Below are 27,397 nucleotides of genomic sequence, written 5' to 3'. Positions count from 1 at the left end.
CAAACTGAGTTCTGTCTGTGGGCGTTGCAGCTATACCCAAACGCACGGTGATGAGACCAGTCTACTTGGCGTTGGTGTTGACTGAATGTAAAACGATCAACATCAGATCTCTAATGTACTGAAGTATGTTTCAACAAGTGTTTGTTGGTTCAGAGACGTGTGGGCGTGACATTTGAAAATATGTGATATTATTTTGTTCAACGTAACTGTCAATACTTGCCACATGTTTGCAGTTTCAAGTGTTTGTTTTTGGGTAGCCAAGTGGTAAAAGTGTTTTTCATCATTCCACACACTTATGGGTTCGATTCCCAGATGTGGACTTTACAATAAGCCACGTCTTGATGCCTCAGATCACTCTTTATGTTACTTACTGGTATAATAGATGCACGCACATATACATAAAATAGAGACCCACAAGCAGTTAAGCACAATATAGAACAATTTTGATGGATAACAACTTCTTTATTTCATGAGTGCGACGTTTCAATAGAGATTTTTGTACCATTGTCAAGCAAGAGTGGTACATGAAGTAGAGGAGATGTGTATATATACTGACTATAACAATGAGACATAATTGCCATAAATGGTTAAGCTGTAAGCTGATGAAACCAGAGATGTACAAATACAGGAGTGGTACAATGAAGGAGATGTTTATACAATATGTGAGATGTTTATACAATATGTGAGATGTTTATACAATAGGTGAGATGTTTATACAATAGGTGAGATGTTTATACAATAGGTGAGATGTTTATACAATAGATTGGGCTTGGTGGAGGAGTGCATCATAAGCGGATTGAATGAAGTATGCTTGGTCACGGTTAATATAGGGCTTATGTTTCAACTTTGTAAGAATATGTTTGTCTGCATGTTTCTTATGAAATTGGTTGAGGCGATGGGGAAGCTGAGTTGTTAGAGCATTTGCCCGTCACGGGTTTGATTCCCCATCTGTGAACCCAATTTCAAGTGACATTGATGGAATATTGTCAGAGCTGTTGAGTGAGTGAATAAGTATGTTTTTATGCCACTTTTAGCAATATACCTGTACATTGTACCCATGTGGTGAATTACCCGTGAAGGTCCCAGGTTAGAATTGGTCTTCAGTAACCCATGCTTGTCGTAAAAGGCGACTATGCTTGTCGTAAGAGGCGACTAACGGGATCGGGTGGTCAGGCTCGCTGACTTGGTTGACGCATGTCATCGGTTCCCAATTACGCAGATCGATGCTCATGCTGTTGATCACTGGATTGTCTGGTCCAGACTCAATTATTTACAGACCGCCGCCATATAGCTGGAATATTGCTGAGTGCGGCATAAAACTAAACTCACTCACTCACCCCCATGTGGTGAATTGCACCTGAGTCTTCAGCAAGACGAGCAAATGCTTTAACTATTAGGCTACCCCACCGCCCTTGCAGCTGTGGGATATTCTTAACACAGCACACATGTTCCAGATTATGACAGAGTCCTGACAGGTGTCACGTGGTGATGCCCCGTCTTCGCCAGCTCAAGCTGCCTGTCGCCATCATCATCGGTTTCTGCATCATCTACTTCCTGTTGCACCGTCATGCCAGCGACATTAACCGTCGCCCGAGACCTTTCCGACCACGAGCCCACAAGGGAGTTCCAATGCCCCTTCCCCCTGACGATGCTGACGATAGTGGAAAATCATCCCAGTACAGTTTAGAGTATCTCCACGATTTAGGGAGGATTGAGACACCTGACGACCAGCGTAAACATGATCAAGGTAAGAAAAGCGAGCGGAAACATGATCAAGGTAAACATGATCAAGGTAAGAAAAGCGAGATATAGGGAGGATTGAGACACCTGACGACTAGCGGAAACATGATCAAGGTAGGAAAACGAGATATAGGGAGGATTGAGACACCTGACGACTAGCGGAAACATGATCAAGGTAAGAAAACGAGATATAGGGAGGATTGAGGACACCTGACGACTAAGCGCAAAGCAAACATGATCAAGGTAAGAAAACGAGATATTGGGAGGATTGAGACACCTGACGACTAGCGCAAACATGATCAAGGTAGGAAAACGAGATATAGGGAGGATTGAGACACCTGACGACTAGCAAAACATGATCAAGGTAAAGAAAGCGAGATATTGGGAGGATTGAGACATATAGGGAGGATTGGACACCTGACTGGCGCAAAACATGATCAAACAGTTGCCCCAGGTGGAGTGACCCCAGCATAGGGAGGCATTGTCCTCAGATATCATGTAGAAAGGTATCATATTGGAATAGAAGATCTGAATTTTAGGAGATTCTCTATTGATTATTGGCTGCTAAGCAGGATAGATAACAAGTTAACCAAATATGGGAATCCTTGGGTGTATATCCATCAATGTTGGGGCCGGTGGGGTAGTCTGGTGGTTAAAAAGTTTGTTCATCATGCCAAAGACCCGGGTTCGATTCCCCACATGGGTACGGTGTGTGAAACCCATTTCTTGTGTCCCCGCTAATAGTGTTGTTGTTTAATGCTGTTTACAATGACTGTTCAGGTTACCACCACCATGCGTTCAACATCCTCATCAGCGACCGACTGGATTATGTTCGGCCGATCCCCGACACCAGGAATCCTCAGTACGTATACAACAGCACAGTGACGCTGCTGTGTAGTTCTCTTAACAACAGACTCACTCACTCACTCACTCACTCACTCACTCACTCACTCACTCACTCACTCACTCACTCACTCACTCACTCACTCACTCACTCACTCACACTCACTCACTCACTCACTCACTCACTCACTCACTCACTCACTCACTCACTCACTCACTCACTCACTCACTCACTCACTCACTCACTCACTCACTCATATACCTGTGATCCTGGTTAGAACTGGTCTTCAGCAAACCATGCCACTAACTCGATTGGGTGGTCAGACTCGCTGACTTGGAAGTGACCCATGAAGATCCCGGTTAGAATTGCTCTTCATTAACCCATGCTTGTCGTAAGAGGCGACTAACAGGATCGGGTGGTCAGGCTCGCTGACTTGGTTGACACATGTCATTGTATCCCATTTGTGTAGGTTGATGCTCATGCTGTTCATCATTCTATTGTCTGGTCCATACTCCTTTATTTACAGACTGCCGTTCAATAACTCACTCGGGTAATATCCTGTTCCTGACTTACAGGCTGAGATTGGTTGTCGTGTTTCAGGTGCAGTGACAACGTCTTCTCCAGCAACCTGCCTACTGCTAGCATCATCATCTGCTACATCAACGAGGCTAGATCCGCCTTGCTGCGTACAGTACACACTGTTATAGCCCGGACACCGGAACACCTTCTCAAGGAGATCATACTGATTGATGATTACAGTGACCTTGGTAGGCATACTGTCAACTCAAGGTCAAGGACAAGGGAGATAAGTCTATGGATAGTAGACTAACAACTAGTCTCGGAAATAAACATAGTTTACAGAAAAGAAACTAGTTCATAATAAAAAAATGAAATGTAATGAAAAGGAGTCGTAAGGAGTCAGAAACTGAAGCTATGGAAATCTATACTTGCCACATAATCTAGAGTTGCATGGGCTTTCTTGGATATGTTTGTTAAGGGTCTGTATGACAGACTATCTGTGTAGTTATCAAGTACAAGTTGAATGTTTGTCAAACAAATATGGTTGCTTACAACAAACAACCAATCAGATAATACTCTTGCTTGATGTCAGTATTTTCCCATTCATTGTATAAAGAATGTTTACGTCCATAGAATTTTCTCCCTTGTTTATCTAAATGCCATTAGAAGATGTTATACTGAAGGACTGCCCCCATAGAAATTTGTATTTGGATTAGTCTTGTTCTAAGAGGTGACCAACAGGACTGGTCGGGTGATGATTGTCATTAGGGGGGACTATTGAGGAGGAAACAACTATTGCGATAGTCTATTGCAGCATACTATTGCGACCAACTATTGCAATACCATTGCAATATTTTTTCTCTCCTTGAATTGTCTCATTTGAAGTCATTTCCCAAATGAATGTATAGTTTATATTAAAACAAGTTGCAGTAGCTTCAGTCTCTTTTAATAACTAACAAGAAACTTGAAACCCAGATCAAGTAAACAGTTAAAACATAAACTCAATGAAGCTGCAGTCTGCACCCAAACATCCTGTATCTTGTGCTGCACATTTAGTCTAATTTATCATCGGAAGTCAATTACTAAACTATCGATAGTCACACATACTGTCGCTGCATCGATATAGTTTTTTGTTTCTACCATCGATTAATTGCTATCACAGACTCAACAATTGCAATCCATCGATAGTTTGATGCCTCAACTGTCATTGCTAATGTCAGTCACTGGATTGTCTGGTCCAGAGAAGATTATTTACAGACTGCTGAATACAGTGTTAAACAACAACCGAAACAGTAGATAGTAGACACAGACTGAGACAGACTCTCTACTGAAACACTGTGACCATTTTGTAGATCATTTGTAATGTCAGTCACTGGATTGTCTGGTCCATGCTCGATAGTGTTTAGTTATATATAATCCTCCTGCTTCCCCTACCATTGTGACCCCTCCATCAGGTTGTACATACAACCACATGATAGTTTCTTAAACAATTTATTTTTTCTTATCCTGACTCATGATCTTTTGCTTATGTCCCATTCCCTTGGAAATGGTAGTGGAACACTTGAATGCCTTGAATATTAAGTGGTATACTGAGTAGGCATACTCTCTACTGAGACCACCCTGGGCCTATGTTTTACAAACAAGCCAAGTAGCTGTCCAAGGCTGAGTAGGCATACTCTCTACTGTGACCACCCTGGGCCTATGTTTTACAAACAAGCCAAGTAGCTGACCAAGGCTGAGTAGGCATACTCTCTACTGTGACCACCCTGGGCCTATGTTTTACAAACAAACCAAGTAGCTGACCAAGGCTGAGTAGGCATACTCTCTACTGTGACCACCCTGGGCCTATGTTTTACAAACAAACCAAGTAGCTGACCAAGGCTGAGTAGGCATACTCTCTACTGTGACCACCCTGGACCTATGTTTTACAAACAAGCCAAGTAGCTGACCAAGGCTGAGTAGGCATACTCTCTACTGAGACCACATCCTCGATCATCTCCAGGGTATACGTTATGATCACTCTCCGCTATACCCTGGATGCATCCACGGCTTGGCCCGATGAATTTATTATCTCCCTTTGCTGGCTTTTTATCCAATCAGGTGTCTACGCTGGGAAGTTGAGTGAACCAATCACAATTCTCTTTCGCTTCTTAAATTATCTAACCGTTTAACTTGGCAACACAATTGATGGAGAGGTACTATCTTTGTTGACACTGGCAGGCTCGGATGTAACGGCGGTCTTAGCTGATTGGCTACTGTGACAATGTGGGGCCAGCAAAGGGAGGTAATATAATTATTGGGCCAAGCCATGGATGTATCAAGGGTATAGTGGAGAGTGATCGTAACGTATACCCTGGAGATTATCGGGATGCTGAGACCACCCTAGGCCTATGTTTTACAAACCAAGTAGTGAGTAGGCATACCCTCTACTGTGACCCCCCTGGGCCTATGTTTTACAAACAAACCAAGTAGTTGCCCAAGACAGAGTAGGCATACTCTCTACCCTGGGTTTTGTGTTGCAGATGACCTCGGGTCAGACTTCCTGGAATATGTCCACACCAACCTACCTAAGGTGAAGGTTTTCCGGCTGGAGCAGAGATCAGGGTTGATTCGGGCTCGGATGTTTGGTGCGAAACAGGCCCGGGGAGAGGTAGGGTGAAGCAGAAGCTAGGATGATGTGTCAGATACTTTTAGCATTAGGGGAGCCCATAAGTTAAAGATTCCGCTTGTCACAGTGAAGACCCCGGTTCGATTCCCCACATGGGTAGTATGTGTGAAGCCCATTTCTTGTGTCCCTTCACTCACTCACTCACTCACTCCACACTCACTCACTCACTCACTCACTCACTCCTCACTCACTCCTCACCTCACTCCTCACTCCTCCTCACTCCTCACTCACTCACTCACTCACTCCTCACTCACTCCTCTCACTCACTCACTCACTCACTCACTCACTCACTCACTCACTCACTCACTCACTCACTCACTCACTCACTCACTCACTCACTCACTCACTCACTCACTCACTCATCACTCACTCACTCACTCACTCACTCCTCACTCACTCACTCACTCACTCACTGAACCTAATTTGACTCCCTGTTCTCCCCAGGTGTTAGTGTTTCTGGATAGTCACTGCGAGGTGAATGTCTACTGGCTGGAGCCACTACTGACACGGGTAGCAGAGAGCGAACGCAACGTTGTCATCCCCATTATTGACATCATCAGCCCGACACCTTCGCCTACGAGGCCTCGCCGCTGGTACGGGGAGGATTTAACTGGGGCATGCATTTCCGCTGGGACCAGCTCCCTCAGAGTTTCGTGGATAACCAAGCTACCAACAGCAAACCAATAAAGTAAGTGTTCACAGACTCAGTGTGTCTGTCTGTCTGTCCGTCTGTTTGACACCCATGAAGATCCAGGTTAGAATTGATCTTCAGTAACCAATCATTCTGTCTCTGTTTTTGTGTCTGTCTGTCTCTGTGTTTTTGTCTTTCTGTGTTTGTGTCTGTCTGTCTCTGTGTTTGTCTTTGTGTCTGTCTGTTTCAGTGTTTGTCTCTCTCTCTGTTTGTGTCTGTGTGTCTGTGTGTCTGTGTTTGTGTCTATGTCTCTGTCTCTCTGTGTCTGTGTGTGTCTCTGTCTCTCTGTTTGTGTCTGTGTGTGTCTCTGTCTCTCTGTTTGTGTCTGTGTGTCTGTGTCTCTCTGTTTGTGTCTGTGTGTGTCTCTGTCTCTCTGTTTGTGTCTGTGTGTCTCTCTCTCTCTGTTTGTGTCTGTGTGTGTCTCTGTCTCTCTGTTTGTGTCTGTGTGTGTCTCTGTCTCTCTGTTTGTGTCTGTGTGTGTCTGTCTCTCTGTGTCTGTGTGTGTCTCTGTCTCTCTGTTTGTGTCTGTGTGTGTCTCTGTCTCTCTGTCTCTGTGTGTCTCTCTCTGTCTCTCTGTCTCTCTCTGTCTCTCTCTGTCTCTCTGTTTGTGTCTGTGTGTCTCTCTGTGTCTCTGTGTGTCTCTCTGTCTCGGTGTGTCTCTCTGTCTCGGTGTGTCTCTCTGTCTCTGTGTGTGAGTTAGTGAATGAGTGTTGTCTGTTCACATAGAACCATAATACAGTGGTGAACAAACAGATTGTCGTTTGCTTATGAAAACTTGCAAAGAACAACAACCTGAGTCCTTAAAGTCAACTCACAAATGATCTTTATTCATAACCAGGTGTTTTTTGTGATGATGTCAATTACACTTCGTTACACTGCGCCATTTGGCAGCACCATATTTGAGTCATTGCAAATGACATTTCAATGTTGAGTATATGAGGGGCGGTCAAGAAGTAGTCAGCCTAACTATATTCTTGATGTGAGTGTTTGAAAAACTTCCATTTTATATTGAAGGAATCATTAGCAAAGCCATATCCAAAATTTCACATATGTGGGTAATGTGGTTTAGTCATCACAAGACATTGGGGTATAATATTTCTTAAACAATTGCAGAAAATGAAAAAGGACTTGTCCTTTGGTTCCTCTAGGATGATGGTATGTCCTCAGATAATATCATATAAAATATGTTCAATATAGTATTGGATGACTTCCCGTCATAATCAACAGTCAAAGATTTTTGAATGCTTGATTTAGATTTAGACGGGGACTGTTTTTTGGGGACAACCTATTTTAATCTTTCAAAACATTGTGTCCAGATATTCAAGCTGGCACTGTTTACAATATATTGAGAGCTGACACTTGTGTGACCATTCAGTATTTAGTGATATAATGAATAAGTGAAAACATTAATTTTTAAACTTATCCTACCGGGTATCTCACGGTATGCACTTCTCTCTCTTGATTCGACACTAAGTGGAACGATGTAAACTTTTTCCCTAGGCCTCTCTTGTCCATCCGCCCAAGCACTCCATGCTACCTTCACTATAAGACAGCTTCTTAGCTCTCATGCAAAGCATGCGTCATGCACCACTAAAGTACTGTCTGAAATGCTAGAAAAATGCTTTTTAGCCTAAATATCTTTATAAAGGTGATAAATGTACTATGTTGTCAATATATCAACTCGTCTATTGTCTACCTAATATTTATTGCAACTGATTTAACATTCCCATGCATTTAAAGGGCAGTTTACAGGAGAGAATTTGGTACCAAAACAGCAACTTAAGATTTTTTCAGAGTTCAACAACAGAAATCTGAAATAGTCTTTACATTTATGCTAATAATACAGGTGGTGTAAAAATATGAATTAACGTGTTTTTAAACAAATAAATGTTGAATGTTTGTGTTACTTTATTGAAGAAATATAATATAAATGTTAAGTCTTGATAAATAAGTTTCCCGTCATGCATGCACATCTTTATCACAGCGTCCACTATGGCCAACGATTTGTAGTTGATTGTGGGACGTTGGGGTAGCCTAATGGTTAAAGCGTTGGCTCGTCACGCTGAAGATCTGGGTTCGAATCCCCACATGGGCACAATGTGTGAAGCCCATTTTCTAGTGTCCCCCGCCGTGATGTTGCTGGAATATTGCTAAAAGCGGCATAAAACCAAACTCAGTCAGTCAGTCTGTAGTCGATTGTTGCAAAGGTTTATAGTTTTTTTCTGCTTAAAAAAGACAGAGGTCTGTGTGTCTGTGTGTTTGTGTCTGTGTCTCTGTGTGTCTCCGTCTCTCTGTTTGTGTCTCTGTTTATCACAGCGTCCACTATGGCCAACGATTTGTAGTCGATTGTTGCAAAGGTTTATAGGTTTTTTCTGCTTAAAAAAGACAGAGGTAAAATTTTCATTAGTTTAGAAAGGGTTTATTACAGAACTTGTAGAGCTGTTGGCATGTCTTACCAACAAGTTTACAATATTGTAAACAAATCAGACAAGACAGGGACCGTCTCAAATGCAAAACCGGGACGTAAAACCATCCTTGACAACTTTGACAAGGGAGGGCTTAGACGAGTGGTCTACAAACTTTATGAGAAGAAAAATATATATATTCTAAAGAAGCTACACCAGTGACTTCGTTAAATCTTTGGCCAATGTTCACAACTAGATTAAACTGACCGAATTACATCCATATTTTATCAATGAAATATACTGTTGACATGCAAAACATTTATTAAAACGTTGCACACTTCTACAATCAATCGATAAGATAACACAAGTGATAGGATTCTTTCCAATGTACAGTAATTCGTATGTTTATTTCAAAACAAACACACATACACAAATGATCCCTTACATGATCCCTTACATGACCGATACGTATGCTATACGTACACATATTCAACATTTTGCAGAAAACACCTATTGAGATGACCCCTCGCCCGAGCGTGTGCTCAGGTGTCAATTTCACCTGTCGATACCGTGGATGCTGATGACGTAACACAGGCAGTTAATGTTTGTATCAAATAACGTCCCACTACCCCTTATTTTTCTAAGTTTTTGTATTTTCATCAGTAAAAACACATTTTAGAGCATGTCTCAAAATTTATTCCCTCGGTCTGCATTAGGTAGATGTTTCTTGAAGTGATATTTGTTATTTAAGTAACTTTACTTATCGGAAGATGTTCAGCATTTGTATGGCTCTCAACATTCCAGCCCGAGTCCTTCGTCTTCGACCACGTCCCGGGTAGTGGTTGTCGAGACTGCTACCACCCCTCAGGATACCTCTACACAGCAGGACCTTCGAACTACGCTCTCTGTCTCTCGTTCACCGGACCAGTTATCTCGGCAACCTGGCTTATCTGTTTCAGACAAGAAATAGCTGATCTCTACACCTGACTGCACAGAGCGCATGCGCAGAAGCTGTTTTCACTCTCGTCGTTCATCCAGTAGTGAGAGGAACCAGTCTACCTCGCCTCAACGCCTGTCAGTGGTTATTTCACCATCTCCTTCCCATTCGGCGAAAAGAAGTGTGTCTTGCGTCCAGCTGCCTCGATCTTCTGCTTCGCCGAAGCCTGCCAGATCGAATCACAGTTCGTTCGAATCACGCTTCGCTTGCCCGCTCCCCTCCACCTCGACTTTCCCCAGACTGTCCACCTTCCCCAGAATTAGACCGGCTCTCTACGAAACAGCTTTCACCCGAACCGGTCTTCATCGAAACACCTGTCTAAGAGTCAGCATTCTCCGGATCGATCGTCTGCTAAACGTACTTCACCTAATTGTACTTCGTCAACTACTCTGTTGGACCCTACGGTCATGTCTCCTCAGCACGGACGCGGCTTTCACCGTGTCGTCTGGATCAGTCTCCTATTATTATTCATATTTGTTCACCGGATAGACCTGATTGGGCTACTTCACCACCGAGATGCCACTCTTCGACTCATTCGCATTCAACTAAGCACACGCCTCCCTCTGCTTCGTTGAGATCGGTTCTTCGTTCCAAGTCACCGCCTCAGAATTCGTCTTCTCGTCATCATGGGACTTCTGGTTCTGCCCACTCGACCCGTCACCCTAGATCTCCTACACGGTTGACTGCTGCCTATCGTTCAAGATCAAGGCGTCGTCGTTATCGTTGCGATATCTCCCCTCCTTGCTCCCGTTCTCCTCAGCGGGTCTCCATTTGTGCATCCTCTCCCGGTTCGTCCCCCTCCAGACATAGATATGGTTCTACGGATTGTCGATCTAATCAACTGTTTTCCGAGTTGCGATCTCAGCGTGCTATGACTTCTGACGGGACTCCTGCCTCTTCGCGTCTCTCTACTCGGATTGTACCAGATTCCTGGACTCTTGCGCAGGAAACTACTCCTCCCCCAGATCTGGCTGCGATGTTAAGTGCTCTTACTACTTCTTGGAATCAACAACAGGCTGCTCACTCTACGGGGAATGCTCCTCCCCTCGGACCATCTGTTACGGCGTCTAGTCCTGGTGTTCCACCTGATCCTACGTCTCCAGGACATTCCGTTGTGGATTTTGTCGATGAGCCTCAAGGTTTAGCTTGGATAGTGGAGAAACTCCACTTCCCTATGTCACAGAGCCCGGAGGATTTATCTCATTCCTTCTCCATGAGACAACGAGACTTGACATCTATTACTTTCCCACCATGGCCTTGTATTGCTCATCTCACTACGTCCTTGGATCATGCCTTTAAAAGCCTTAAACGGATTAAGGATGGCCTGTCTTCGCCTAGGTTTTCGCTACCAGCAACTCACTCCCATGGTTTCCAGTCCTTGGCTACTACCCCTTCGGTGGATGAGGATGTCCCAACACTTTGTGGGAAGAGGACTTGTTCAGCTTTTCTAGTTGAAGACCGAGAACTGTCTCACATGGTTACAGCTATTCATCATTCCTTACCCTCGATCAACTGCATCATCTCAGCGGTGGACGTGGTTGCGGCATCAGTGGAGCACTCTTTCACCGATCAGGATGCTTACATCAGCGGCTGTATGTCCCTTATACTGGACCAATTTTAGATCGTACTTGACCAGCTGTCTCATTTCCCTGGCTATCTCCTGGCAGTTCGACGTTGCAGCCCACTCAATTTGTCTTCATGGGATGACAGGTTTAAGGCTGAACTCTTCCGTCAACCATGGTTTGCAGAATCCTTGTATAATGGCAGGTTTGGGGAAGTTTCGACGAAGGTGGATCGGGACACTCAATTTCAGGTTTCGGTGGAATTATTGAAACTCCAGAAGTCTCATCTGCAAGTTTCCATGATACAAAGGAGGCCTCCACGGTTCGTGCCTTCTCATCCGGAACTGCGTCAGGGTTTTCGTGGCCATTTGTCCCGAGCTAGAGGTCGTGGCACTTCTTCCCGATGTCCTCCCAAGTCCAACTCCCGAGCTGGGAGTGGGGCCCCCAAGCTGTGACTCGTTGAAACAAGGGCACGACTAGGAACTCCCGCCTCCAGCCGTCCCCATCTATGACTCTCCAGTGAGCGCGAGGTTCGCTCCCAACTGGACCGTACTTGACGATCCTTTTGTGACCAACCTCCTCACCAGAGGCTATCACCTTCCAGTCATCAGACGTCCGCTGCTGACAGTGCATCCAGTACACCGCAGCTACCAGGCGGACCAGGTCCAGGTTCTTCCTTCCACCGTAGGTACGCTCATAGAGAAATGTGAAGTCCAGTCTCTCAGTCCGGCGCCCAGCACTCCGGGGTTCTATTCCCCCATCTTTCTGGTTCCCAAGAAAAACTCCACAAAACTAAGACTCATTTTCAACGATGGGTTTGGCGAACCTTCTTCAGTTGGCGTTTCGGTTCTTCCATCTGATCGACTCCCTTGCCATCGATGCTCGAGCCAGACACATTCCCAGAGTCAGGAATGTCATCGCAGATGCGCTGTCCCACTCTGATCGGCCGTCTCCCACGGAGTGGCACTTGAACCCACAGATCTTTCGGGAACTGGTCTTCCTGTTATTAAGGCCCCAAGTCGACCTATTTGCCATGCGGTTCAACCATCAGCTCCCGCAGTTTGTCTTGCTGATACCAAACCAACTAGCGTGGGATCTCTCGACGCTCTGGTGATTTAGTGGGAGCGACTCAACGCTTACGCCTTTCCACCTCGGGCTCTCCTACCCAGAGTCATCCAGAAACCCCAGATTCTACTGAATTTGGTCGCCCCTTACTGGCCAGTCAGGAGTTGGTTTGTCGATCTCGCACAGCTTGCAGACCTAAACCCAGTTCCTCTTCCTGATCGGGACGACCTACTGTTACACCCTCACTCGGATCGTTGTCATGTATCCCTTCACACTCTGTCTCTGCACGTTTGGCACATCTGCAGAAGTCCTTAATCGCCAAGGGGTATTCGCAGAGAGGGGCTATGGCCATCACTTCTGCTCATCGGACTTCCACCCGCTCACTTTATGATGAGAAGTGGAAATGTTTTGAGATATATTGCACGTCCAGAGGCATTATATCTCCTGTTTCTACTTCGCCTCACATCGTCGCTAAGTTTCTGCAGCATTTGCAGTCGTCTGAGAAGCTCAAGGGTTCCCCTTTGGCCACTTACCTTGCTGCGATCAACTCGGTCCTGGCTACCACCACAGGCTCTAAGGTCTCCGTGGTTCCTGAGCTTCAGTGTTTGGTCCGGTCCTTCAAGTTGGCTGATCAGTCTAAGAAATTTAGACCTCCTGCTTGGGATTTATCTGTGGTGCTGCGTCATTTGGCCTCGGCGGACTATGAACCCCTAGCTCAGAAGGACTTTGAGAAGATTTCCTTCAAGACCTTCTTCCTTGTGGCCTTGGCTACAGCAGCTGGGATTTCTGAACTTCACGCTTTGGACGTTAACAGAGTCCAGTTTGAACAGAAGAAGCATGGCAAAGTCTTCCTCGGTCTCCGTTGGGATTTTGTAGCAAAGTTGCAAAGGACAACCCGATATTGTACTTTTACCATCCCACCGTTGTCCATGATCCTTGGGCCGCATGACAATGAAGACCTGCAGCTTTGCCCTGTTAGGGCTTTGAAGATTTTTCTTGCTGCTTCTAAAGATCGCCACCGTCTCCGCAAGCGCCTCTTCACTCCATTGTCCTCAACATCCAGGGCTGAAGTGTCTCGCACCACTTTATCCTTCTGGAAGAGAGCCACCATCCTACGGGCTTACACCTTCCCTGGGTTACCGCCCCCGACAGCTTCCAATCCACATGAGACACGGGCGTTAACGTCTACAACGGCTCTGCATAGTAACTGCTCTCTCCACGCCATTATTGAAGGGTGTTTCCGGCGATCTGACTCGGTCTTCTCCTCGCACTACCTTCGAGACCTCTCAGTCAAAGATGTCCAAGGCCTGCACCAGTTTGGACCCCTTTTGCTCGCACAACAGCTGTCTACAGCCCACCAACGCAGATAGGGAACGGTCCCTCGTGGTTGCGGCTTCCCTGTATTTTCTTGGATATAAGTCTGAACTTGCTGTCTGCTTTATGTTTTGATTGCTTATGGGTTAGGACTACTTCACTTAGTTTTATGCTAAGACACAGAGATACTACCACCTCGGTGGTTGGACGAATCTTGAGCTCGATTCTGTATCACGATGTGGAAGGGTTTGACATTTCACGTTTCCTGACCTCTACTTTTCAAAGCAATTACGTCAGTGAAGTGTGTCACTCACGAATTCCAGTGGATTTCGTTGTGTTCCGACTCCAAAGTTGCTGGGCACATCCTTTGACTAAGCTTATGCAAAGGAGTGAGGGTCAATTTAATGCTGTAAAACTCGGAGTTCCCAAGTTTTGCTTCTCTTTCAGCCGCCCCTGGCCGGTGTCTGTGGGGATCTTCTCGAAGCAGGGGCTGGCCCGATTATTGTCAGCTGACTTTAATTTACGGGGGTACCTTGAAAACCGTGGCGAAGTGACATCCTTTCTCATTGAGCTGCGTCCGTCCTTGGAGATTGCGGCAAAACACCAAATCGCTCGGGAGCACCCATCTTCCTGGGAGACGTTGTGCTTAGTAAGCCAAAGAGTTCAAGAGAACTCAGCACAAGCATAGGAGTTGCGTGCATGCTGTCAGGCCTCCCTTGTGCATCGCTATTTACGGTCGTTTCCAGTCTATACAGTTCCTGCTGTTAGCACTGTCAAGACACAGGGTATCTGTGTCCCGCCGTCTGACCGTGGGATAAGTGCATACTGTTACATAGGATAAGTTTTAAAATTTGAAAATTTGAATATAAATTTTATATTTATATACTTATCCTATCTCACGCGACAGATTCCCACCCATCCTCCCCGCTATGCAGATTCTCCAAGATGGATATTATCCAGTGGCTCCAAGAATGAGAATGATGATTCGGAGATAGTCACGTGGGCAGCTAGTGGTGCATGCCGCATGCTTTGCATGAGAGCTAGGAAGCTGTCTTATAGTGAGGGTAGCATGGAGTGCTTGGGCGGATGGACAAGAGAGGCCTAGGGAAAAAGTTTACATCGTTCCACTCATTGTCGATTCAAGAGAGAAAAGTACATACCGTGAGATAGGATAAGTATATAAATATACAATTTATATTAAAATTTTCAAGTATAAGTTATGTCCTTGTGATTATGTCACCTGAAAAGGTGGGTGGGTAGTGTCTCCAAAACAAGCTCTTTCAGTAAACATGAAGGGGGGGAGTCACTTTATCAAATTGCTTTTGATGCACTTTAATATCTACGTTTGATTCTAGAGGACTTCTGTCTATCTCAAACACAGAAAATGTTTCTTTCATATTTTGTTTCCTGAAGTTTGCGATGCATATATTGCAAATTTTGCGTTTTGGGGGTACCAAGATAAAAAGTCAAACGAAATGGGGATCATAAGGCTTTAACATAGAAAAACCAATTTGCTTGAGGTTAACACATAATATGTAGAGAAATAAAATATAAAAACAGCTGCATTTGTATCATTTTCTAGGTGAGGCTTGCTACTTTTCGAACACCGCGCATAGCCTCCGATTAGCAGCCATTTCAGTATCATCAGAACACACAAATGACAATCTGATCATTGAACACACACCATTTCGACTTGATTGTAATGTGTAATATGCATATTTATTACCTACGAGGGCAAAAATATCGGGGTTAATATTTTTCAAACAATGCCCAAGGGCAAAATATCACTTTGCCATGGTAACGTGACATCATGAACAATGCCCTGACGTCATGGTTCTTCTATGACGTTGCATTCTACATGCGGCGACGGTTGGTAGCCAGCCTATGTTTGAATGTTGATTTGGGTTTATTTTCCTCAATTTGACGACTTCAGTAATGAATAGAATATCATATGAGTGCCAATATCAAACTATGTTGACGACACTCGTGCCTAAATATCGGTACCAACATACCAACATTTATTACCCACGTGGTCAACGTATGGGTAGTTGCATACTAATCTCGTACGTCACACGAGTGTCGTATCGCGTTGACCTGTGTCGTAACGACTTGACCTGAGATTATAACGATTTGATCGGGTGACTGATGACCTCTCAATTAGGTCACATTCTGACGTAACTATTTTTTCATTCTTAACAAACACGTGAATTCATTCATTCTACAACTTAAATGCATTGTGGGAATGTAAACATTGCGAACGTTGCCCTGTCGCTGTTTAATTGTGAGTTGAACTGAGACATTATATCCGTCGAAAAACATAAACGCAATGTTTCCACCAGTGATGTTAGCCGAACGAAGCAACTGTAAACCAAGAAACGGGGTGCTACGGAGTAGTTTATCGTGGGAGGCTGTACGAGGCGATGACAACTGACATGCATCGTGACGTCGGTTACCAAGGCAGTGACGTCATTACACTGTGACGTCACGCAAATATTGTACTACAGTACAAAACTCTTTCGCAACCTCTTTATGAAACCGGTTTCGGTTTGAAACCAAACAATAACAAAAATACGCTATTTTGTCAATTTAATGCATGTAAGAAGTGGGTAATAAATAAAATACCACACTCGGTCTCATTACATACGAATTATACGAAACTCGTGACCTCCTTATGTTATCTGACCTCGCTTTAGCTCGGTCAGATACCATCGTATAATTCGTATGTAATGAGACCTCGTGTAGTATTCTCTATTCAGGCACTCGTGTCGTAAACATAATATGACATGGGCACTCATATAATATCCTCTATTTCGTTTGGAATTCAATGTAATATCTTGCCTCCCCCCCCTCCAGGCCCCCAAGGACAGTAGGGTAGCCTAATGATTCCAACTGAAGGCCTAGGTTTGATACCTACACGGGTACAATGTGTGAAGCCTTATTTATGGTGTCCTACGACGTAATAATGCTGGAATATTGCTAAAAGCAGTGTAAAACCTGACTCACTCACTCCAGATCCCCAACAATGGCGGGAGGCCTGTTTGCCATCGACAGATCATACTTCCATCATATGGGAGAGTATGACTCGGGGATGGATGTGTGGGGTGGAGAGAATCTGGAGATTTCCTTCAGGGTGAGTAACCATGGTAACAAAGTATATATAAACTAGATATAAAATAATTCACCATGTCTTCTTCCTCCCTCTCCCATCCCCTCAACTTCTCCTTCTCCCACCCTACTCTTCCTCCTCTCCCATCCCCTCAACTTCTCCTTCTCCCACCCTACTCTTCCTCTCTTTCCTATCTCCTGAAGTTCTCCCTCCTTGTCTTCTTCCTCCCTCTCCCATCCCCTCAACTTCTCCTCCTTCTCCACCTGACTCTTCTTCCTCTCTCATCCCCTCAACTTCTCCTTGTTCTCCACACTACTCTTCTTCCTCCCTCTCCCATCCCCTCAACTTCTCCTCCTTCTCCACCCTACTCTTCCTCTCTCGTCCCCTCAACTTCTCCTTCTTCTCCACACTACTCTTCTTCCTCCCTCTCCCATCCCCTCAACTTCTCCCTTCCTCTCCCATCCCCTCAACTTCTCCCTCTTTCTCCACCCTACCCCTCTCCTCATCTTCTTCTCCCTCCTTCTCCACCCTACTCTTCCTCTCCCTCCCATCCCCTCAACTTCTCCTCTTCCTCCTCCGACCCACTTCCTCCCCCTCTCTTATTCCCTCCATGATATTCCTAGAATATTGCTAAAAGTGGTGTAAAACTAAACTCACTCACTCCCTTCTTATGCTTCCTCTCTTTCCCATCACCTCTACTTCTCCTTTTTAACCTTCCCATTCTTCTGCCTGCTGGCCTCTCCTTTTCCCTCCTCCTCCTCACTTCTACTACACCCCCTCCTGCTCTAAACCATTTGATAATGTTGTCAGATCTGGATGTGTGCCGGCCAGCTGGAGATCATCCCATGTTCGCGTGTAGGGCACATCTTCCGCAAGCGTCGGCCGTACACTGGACCAGGAGGAGACAGTTTCACCAAGAACTCCCTCAGAGTGGCCCTTGTGTGGATGGATGACTACATTGTAAGTGACATCATCGACTCTTGTTTAAGCTGACAACATTGACAACAACTTGAATAGTTTCACCAAGAACTCCCTCAGCGATTTATTTTTTTTACAGTTCCCATGAACATCTGGGTTAGAATTCGTCTTCAGCAGCCCATGCTAGTTGTAAGAGGTGACTCACCGACTTGGTTGATGCATGTCAAATAGCTGGAATATAGCTGGCTTCAGCATTAAACAACAAACAAACAAAGTCTTTCTACAGACCCTGAAAAAAATCCAAACTCTCTAGTTCGATAACCATGATTTTATGAATACATTCTGTCTCCTTCTTTCTATAACATATGATAATTCAAGTTAATACTAGTACATAGAGGAGGCTTGAAATAATTTCATTCCAGTGACTAAATATGCGAAAAATGCATGTATTAGCGTAGAAGGTAATACATTTCTACAATTTGCCATGGTTACATGCAGTGATATGATATTAATATTAGGGGTGACTATTGAGAAGGAAACAACTTATTGCGATAGCGATAGTCTGTTGTGACCAACTATTGCAATACTGCAATAGCTTTTTCTCCTTTAATTGTCTCATTTGAAGTCATTTCCCAAATGAAAGTGTACTTTATATGAAATAAGAACAAGCTGAAGTAGTTTCAGTCTCTTTTAATAACTGGCAAGAAACTTGGAAACCAGTTCAAGTTTGTTTAAGAGGTAACAGGGGCCATAACTCAAAGTGAACGAATCTGGTGCTTCCTTTATTTTCCACTGCGCATTTATCAACAGTAGTCAATTGCTAAACTATTGATAGTCACACATACTATCGATGCATTTATAGTTTTTCGTTTCTACCATCGATTAATTGCTATCCTAGACTCAACAATTGCAATCCATCAATAGTTTGATGCATCGTTACAGCCCTGTATAATATATGAAATATTGTCTCAGCAATGTAATATCACTCAGTGGAGTGATTGGGGGTAGCCTAGTGGTTAAAGTGTTTGCTCGTCACACCAAAGACCTGGGTTCGATTCCCTACATAAGTACGATGTGTGAAGCCCATTTCTGTTGTCTGTCACTGTGATATTAGCTGGAATATTGCTAAAAGCGGTGTAAAGGTAATCTCACGCCCTCACTTCTTGGCATAGCTCACAATAGCGATGTTATTTCATTGGTGAAGGTGTCACATCAACAGGAAAGTCACTCTAGGTCATTTCTTTCAGAAATATTACTACAAGGTCAGTCCGGGTGCCAAAGGAGTTGATGCCGGTGATGTCTATGATCGCAAGACTCTGAGGAGGCAGCTGAATTGTAAATCCTTCAAGTGGTATCTGGACACAGTCTACCCAGAGCTGGTAGGTTTGTCCAGGGAAAGGACAATGTGTGTGTCATTTCAACCCATCGAAATAGGGTAGAGCAATGTTGTTTAATTACTGAACATAATACTATATGTAACATTTATCCTGTTTGGGATTACACTTCATCAGCAAAGTACAGATTCTACTACTATGTTGGGTTGATTCCCATCTGGGATTCAAACCCACACCCTAAGAGTCAGGCACCTAATCGCCAGCGCACAAAGTCAGCCACCTAAACAATTCAGCCTCCACAGTTTCCACTTTACTGAAAAAGTGCAATCCCAAATATAACATGTTACATCTGACCAGGGGAGGTGGGGTAGCCTTGTGGTTAAAGCGTTGGCTCATCACGCCAAAGATCTGGGTTTGATCCCCACATGGGTACAATGTGTGGCCATTTCTGGTGTCTCCCGTGGTGATGTTGCTGGAATTTTGCTAAAAGAGGCTTAAAAACATACTCACTCACTTACTGCATCTGACCACTTTCTAAATGGCATTGTGTATTCATGGCTAATAGTATATCCCAGCTCAGTGTCTGCATGAAGTAATAACAATGCCTTTTTATAACTTTTCACTGTAAATCCTATTCATACTGTGGTAACCACTGGATTCACTGACTGACTCTATCTGTATTTACTTTCTAGCCTTGTCAGTCAGTAGAACACCATGTTTGTCTATTCCAAACACCTGGTTTGGTGTCTGGAAGAAATGGCTATTGTGAACACCCACATCAGGCTATTCTGAACACCCACATCATGCTATTCTGAACACCCACTGCATGCTATTCTGAACACCCACATCATGCTATTCTGAACACCCACAGCATGCTATTCTGAACACCCACATCATGCTATTCTGAACACCCACTGCATGCTATTCTGAACACCCACATCATGCTATTCTGAACACCCACAGCATGCTATTCTGAACACCCACAGCATGCTATTCTGAACACCCACAGCATGCTATTCACAGCACATGCTATTCTGAACACCCACATCAGGCTATTCTGAACACCCACAGCATGCTATTCTGAACACCCACAGCATGCTATTCTGAACACCCACAGCATGCTATTCTGAACACCCACAGCATGCGCACCCACAGCATGCTATTCTGAACACCCACATCATGCTATTCTGAACACCCACAGCATGCTATTCTGAACACCCACAGCATGCTATTCTGAACACCCACATCATGCTATTCTGAACACCCACAGCATGCTATTGCAACACCCACATGCTGCTATTCACTATTCTGAACACCCACAGCATGCTATTCTGAACACCCACAGCTTGCTATTCTGAACACCCACAGCATGCTATTCTGAACACCCACATCAGGCTATTCTGAACACCCACAGCATGCTATTCTGAACACCCACAGCATGCTATTCTGAACACCCACAGCATGCTATTCTGAACACCCACAGCATGCTATTCTGAACACCCACAGCATGCTATTCTGAACACCCGCAGCTTGCTATTCTGAACACCAGTGTCTGGCTAAACATAACTGGGTTTGGTGTCTGGAAGAAATGGCCCTCGGCAGTCTTGGCAAAATGACTTGAAACAATCTGACTCTACCCCAATAGGACCGCAGCCAGTTGGTTGGTTTGTTGTTTAACTCAGCAATATTCCAGCTATATGGCGGCGGTCTGTAAATAATTGAGTCTGGACCAGACAATCCTATGATGAACAGCATGAGCATCGATCCACATAATTGGGATTCGATGACATGGTTGACAAGTCAGCGAGCTTGGCCCCTGATCCCGTTAGTCACCTCTTACGACAAGCATGGGTTACTGAAGACCAATTCTAATCCAGATGTCCACGGGTTCAGTTGTAAATGGGAGACATAGAATGTGTCTGCTGAGTCAGTGTGTTGAAGGAAACATCTGGATGGTGGGAACAGGGGCATAGTGTACGACCTGTATCATACAGCCTGTATTTTATTGTAATGTGAATATTTGTGCTTTCAGTCGTTGCCGAGTAACTACAGTAGAAAGCAGATATTATTCAATAAGAAATCGCTCGGGAACTTCCAGCAGCCGAAGACCAAGAGATCTGGGATGGTATGTTTGATAGGAAGCATCAGTGTAACGGACAATGGATCTGACCTCTGACCCATCGCATCAAACATTTCCAGAATAGGTTTATTATTAGACAATGATGATTTCAAAAAGTGTGTTAAAAGTGTTAAACCTTTACTCGTACGATTGAAATGTTATTATGTGGAAAGACAAATGTTTCAAGGTGTGGTAATGGTCGACAGTGCATAAGAAGAGCGCACCTGGCATATGCAAATAAGCTGCAGCATATGCAAATAAGCTGCAGCATATGCAAATAAGCTGCAGCATATGCAAATAAGCTGCAACAAAAGTGGGGATTCACGAACAAGTTCACACGATCAGTAGCAAATTGGGACAGTGGGGTAGCCATGTTGTTCAAGGGTTCACTGGTCATGCCTCAAGACCCAGGTTCGATTCCTACATGGGTACAAAGTGTGAAGCCCATTTCTGGTGTCCCTCAGGCATATGTTGCAGAAATATTGATTAAGGTGGCATCAAACCATACTCACTCACTCACTGGGTAGTAAACGTGTTCAGCTTGTGCATTGATGATGTAGATGAATGGCTGTCATTGAACTGTAAGGTCACAGCTGTTTGCCAGGTATGGTATGGGTTGTAATGGTTGCAGGCTGTTTCAAATCCATTGGTGTTCACATGGGGTTGTCAAACCTGTAAACTCTCACGTTTTTGCTGTGAGTCTCACATTCGTTAAATGAAAACCACTTTCTTACAGCCAGAATATTAAATCTCACATTTTTTTTTGCATGTGCTAATTTGCCGGCAGAGGCTTCCAAAATACTTTAAAAATGCCCTCCTCCCAAATTTTCGGCTGGTGGTTTCAAGTTTAAGCGGGCGGTGGGGTGGAGTAGCCTAATGGTTAAAGTGTTAGCTCATCACGCCGAAGACCCTGGTTCGAATCCCCACATGGGCACAATGTGTGAAGCCCATTTCTGGTGTCCCCCGCCGTGATATTGCTGGAATATTGCTAAAAGCGGCGTAAAACCAAACTCAGTCAGTCAGTCAGTCAGTCAAGCCCCTAGCCTCTTCACTAGAACTTTGCCCTGGAACTGCGGCACCTGCAACCCGGCCCTTAAATGGTTCTCAATTTCTGGACACATTTTGGGTTGACACCTATTGGTTGTTATTAGTGGGCAGCCGCTATAGGCAGCTGACTATGTCAAATTCACATGGAACGAGTTTAGTTTGCACTTTGAACTGGAGTATGATCAAGTATAGAAAGAAGACAACTCATTTTACTTTTGTCTGTAGATAGTTAGGAGCTGATGTACAGCTGGATGATTGGTAGTGAGGTATGAACGCTGTGATGTGCAACATTTTTGTGTATGAAATAGAAAAGGGAAATATTGTTGGTTCTGTGAAAGAGGCAGTCTATGTAAACTTAGGCTCAGTGTTATTTCTTACACTGCTAATAGCGCTATACTGAGTCTAACAAAACCTTGTGGAAGGTCGCCTCAGGTAACCTTTGGGCGACCTATGACCGTCCAATCAAACGCGAGACGGACAAACGGATTTAACCAATAAGACAACGGCTACTATTTAGGGTTTGGCGGGACTTACAAAATGGATTTTCTCCTCCCTGGTCGCCAACACGGATCTCATAACAAATGAAAACCCGCATAGAACACATATATATGACCTGCAGAATATACGCTTTTGGGTTTCTGTTGACATGGCCATCATTAGCTAATATTTCCGAAAGCTGACATCTTTGAATACTGACAAAATGCTATTTTCAGTGACTGTTTACTCGCTCTTGTGGTTTGCTCCATGTGCATCACTCGGAAGAGATCGTACAGAAAATAGCATTCAGAATCGTTTGGGTACAAAACGTTTTCGAGGTAAAAGTTCAAAAGGTATTTGTGAATGTCAACTTGCACGATTTGGTAAGCTGTGTTCTGATTGGTCCATTGAAAAGGTCAGCTGACGAACCTTCCACAAGGTTTTGTTAGACTCAGTATAGCAGTGTAACAAGTAATACTGAGCCTATGTTTATTTAGTCTGGTGAAAGAGGGTGACACATTTTATGTTTATTCCCCAGTTGAAGCACATGGCCTCAGGTCTCTGTGTGGAGTCGGAGGAAGAGGTGTACAACAAGAAGGCTCTCCTGCATCTGGCTGTATGCAGGTCAACTTCAGAGAGTAAAGATCAGGTAAGCAGCTTCACTTGGATGATGACATTGGTGGTGATGATGATGATGATGGTAGTGATGATGGGATGATGACACTTTTAACACAGAAAATTCAATGTAATGTATATAATCAGTGTGGGAAACACCCCCTTACACCATGTACACCAAGACACAATGAGGGAGTTGGTGTCAACCTTCATCTTTAATGCAAGATGGCTACTTCATACATACATGCCGTCATCATCTTTGTGCAGATGACGTTATCCAAAATGGGGTAATCCCGATATGATGTACATAGTGTTGGTGTTACAACTACTTATAGTAAACACACTACAATTATGATTGTGGTAGTGATGATGATGATGGTGGTGGTAGCATGGTGGTGATGATGTTGATGTGGTGATGATGATGATGTGGTGATGATGATGTTGATGGTGGTAACATGGTGGTGATGATGTTGATGTTGTAACATGGTGGTGATGATGATGTTGATGTGGTAACATGGTGGTAACATGGTGGTGATGATGATGATGTTGATGTGGTAACATGGTGGTGATGATGTTGATGTGGTAACATGGTGGTGATGATGTTGTTGATGTGTGGTAACATGGTGGTGATGATGTTGATGTTGGTAACATGGTGGTGATGATGGTGATGTGGGAACATGGTGGTGATGATGATGTTGATGGTGGTAACATGGTGGTGATGATGTTGATGTTGATAACATGGTGGTGATGATGATGTGGTAACATGGTGGTGATGATGATGTTGATGTGGTAACATGGTGGTGATGATGTTGATGGTGGTAACATGGTGGTGATGATGATGTTGATGTGGTAACATGGTGGTGGTGATGTTGATGTTGATAACATGGTGGTGATGATGATGTTGATGTGGTAACATGGTGGTGATGATGTTGATGTGGTAACATGGTGGTGATGATGATGTTGATGTGGTAACATGGTGGTGATGATGTTGATGTGGTAACATGGTGGTGATGTTGATGGTGGTAACATGGTGGTGATGATGTTGATGTGGTAACATGGTGGTAATGATGTTGATGTGGTAACATGGTGGTGATGATGTTGATGTGGTAACATGGTGGTGATGTTGATGGTGGTAACATGGTGGTGATGATGTTGATGTGGTAACATGGTGGTAATGATGTTGATGTGGTAACATGGTGGTGATGATGATGTTGATGGTGGTAACATGATGTTGGTGATGATGATGTATATGGTGGTAACATGGTGGTGATGATGGTGATGTGGTGTTGGTGGTGATGACAGCTAAATAGTTTTATTACCCACGTGGTCAACGTATGGGTAGTTGCATACTAATCTCGTACGTCACACGAGTGTCGTATCGCGTTGACCTGTGTCGTAACGACTTGACCTGAGATTATAACGATTTGATTGGATAACCGATGACCTCTCAATTAGGTCACATTCTGACGTAACTATTTTTTCCTTCTTAACAAACACGTGAATTCATTCATTCTACAACTTAAATGCATTGTGGGAATGTAAACATTGCGAACGCTGTCGCGGTCGCTGTTTAATTGTGAGTCGAACTGAGACATTATATCCGGCTTGAAAAACATAAACGCAATGTTTCCACCAGTGATGTTAGTCGAAGCAACTGCAAACCAAGAAACGGGTGCTACGGAGAAGTTTACTGTAGAAGGCTGTACGAGGCGATGACAACTGACATGCATCGTGACGTCGGTTACCAAGGCAGTGACGCCATTACAGTGTGACGCCATGCAAATATTGTACTACAGTACAAAACTCTTCCGCAACCTCTTTATGAAACCGGTTTCGCTTTGAAACCAAAAATAACAAAAATACGCTTATTTTGTCAATTTAATGCATGTAAGAAGTGGGTAATAAATAATATTACCACTTCTGGTTCATCATTATACGAATTATAATGAAACTTCGTGATTCTTCCTATGTTATCTGACCTCGCCGGGTCAGATACCATAGGAAGGACACTCGCTTCAGATAATTCAGTATGTAATGAGACCTCGTAGTATTCTCTATATATTGAGGGATGACGTTGTATGGATCTCGATTGAACTAAATACAGGGAAAGAAACCTTTCAAAATTTCCAGCTACAACACAGGACCAGTGAGTGGACAATATTTAGTGGTCCTGCCTGTACTCCACTGGTCCAAAATAACATTCGTAGATTTACTACAGTGATGTGATCCCATTCTGTGATGTGATCCCTCTCTGTGATGTGATCCCACTCTGTGATGTGATCCCTCTCTGTGATGTGATCCCTCCCAGTGATGTGATCCCTCTCTGTGATGTGATCCCTCTCAGTGATGTGATCCCTCTCTGTGATGTGATCCCGCTCAGTGATGTGATCCCACTGTGTGATGTGATTACTCTCTGTGATGGGATCCCTCTTAGTGACGTGATCTCTCTCTGTTATGTGATCCCTCTCTGTGATGTGATCCCACTCAGTTGTGTGATCCCTCTCTGAGATGTGACCCCACTCTGTGATGTGATCCCTCTCTGTGATGTGATCCCTCTCAGTGATGTGATCCCTCCCAGTGATGTGATCCCTCTCTGTGATGTGATCCCTCTCTGTGATGTGATCCCTCTCTGTGATGTGATCCCGCTCTGATGTGATCTCTCTCTGTGATGTGATCCCTCTCTGTGATGTGATCCCACTGTGTGATGTGATTACTCTCTGTGATGTGATCCCTCTCAGTGACGTGATCTCTCTCTGTGATGTCATCCCTCTGTGATGTCATCCCTCCCAGTGATGTGATCCTTCTCAGTGATGTGATCCCTCTCTGTGATTTGATCCCTCTCTGTGAGGTGATGTGATCCCTCTCTGTGAGGTGATGTGATGCCTCTCTGTGAGGTGATGTGATCCCTCTGTCATGTGATCCCTCTCTGTGATGTGATCCCTCTCAGTGATGTGATCCTTCTCAGTGATGTGATCCTTCTCAGTGATGTGATCCCTCTGTGAGGTGATGTGATCCCTCTCTGTGAGGTGATGTGATGCCTCTCTGTGAGGTGATGTGATCCCTCTGTCATGTGATCCCTCTGAGTGATGTGATCCCACTCTGTGATGTGATGCCTCTCTTTGATGTGATCCCTCTCTGTGATGTGATTCTTCTCAGTGATGTAATTTGAGGGCAGAATTAATGAACTCCTACTGCCCTATTTTAATGAAGGTCTGGATTTGGACATTTTGAATTTTAGAACAGAAAATCCATACAGGACACACAAGTTCCTTCTACTCAATGGAAAGTCTCTTCTGGATGTAGATGCCTTGATGTCACTAATGACAGAGTGTAAAATATCTGTAACAATATAATGGCCTGTATCATTTTTAGGCAAAACCAGATGATTGATTTTTGTTTTGAGATAAAGAAAATTGACATGCTGATAAGCAACTTTTGCTTATTCATACCAAGAATTCAGAAGCCTTAATCCTTATTGGTTGATCAGAAAATTCATCTGACAAAACCTGCCCAAACATGTCCTTACTTATTCATGCTGTATCTTTAGGTTTGGTAGTATACAGCCATAACACCCAGGCAGTGGGAAGTGTTTGTTTGCTGCTAGGACTAACTCAACCACTCACTCACTCAACCACTCAAACAATCACTCACTCACACATTCACTCAACTGCCTGCCTGCCTGCTTGCACTCACTCAGCCACTTACTCTTTCAACCACCTACCACCCACTTACTCGCTCATACCCATTCACCACCCACTAACCAAGACACCCAATACCCAACCACCCACTCAACCACACAACCACTCACTCACTCACTCACGCCTGTATCTCTCCGTTTCAGTCCGGGAAGACCCAGCTGTACAACCCCGGTAGTGGGAAGTGTTTGTCTGCCACAGGGATTGAGCCAAACTCCTTCCTGAAGCTCGTCATCTGCTCTGATCATCCCCTGCTCAACTTTGATCTCGTCATAGAGTAG

At 44.2% G+C, this 27,397-nt stretch overlaps 1 protein-coding gene across 1 annotated transcript; it reads left to right on the top strand.

Annotated features, from left to right (window-relative positions):
• Positions 1-38: 38 nt before the first annotated feature.
• LOC124268160 (polypeptide N-acetylgalactosaminyltransferase 11-like) lies at positions 39-27,397 on the top strand. Its single transcript, XM_046703182.1, is given in 13 exon segments — positions 39-123; positions 1,455-1,747; positions 2,521-2,602; positions 3,185-3,351; positions 5,626-5,753; positions 6,216-6,330; positions 6,333-6,459; positions 16,818-16,935; positions 17,722-17,871; positions 19,077-19,208; positions 21,196-21,288; positions 23,345-23,455; positions 27,263-27,397. Coding segments are annotated over 12 exon segments (1,617 nt in total). The 5' UTR covers positions 39-123; positions 1,455-1,488.

The sequence above is a fragment of the Haliotis rubra genome, unplaced genomic scaffold, assembly GCF_003918875.1.
Source record: "Haliotis rubra isolate DU_JTF1 unplaced genomic scaffold, ASM391887v1 Scf1366, whole genome shotgun sequence".
NCBI lineage: Eukaryota > Metazoa > Mollusca > Gastropoda > Lepetellida > Haliotidae > Haliotis > Haliotis rubra.
This window is presented reverse-complemented; position numbering and strand designations above follow the sequence as displayed.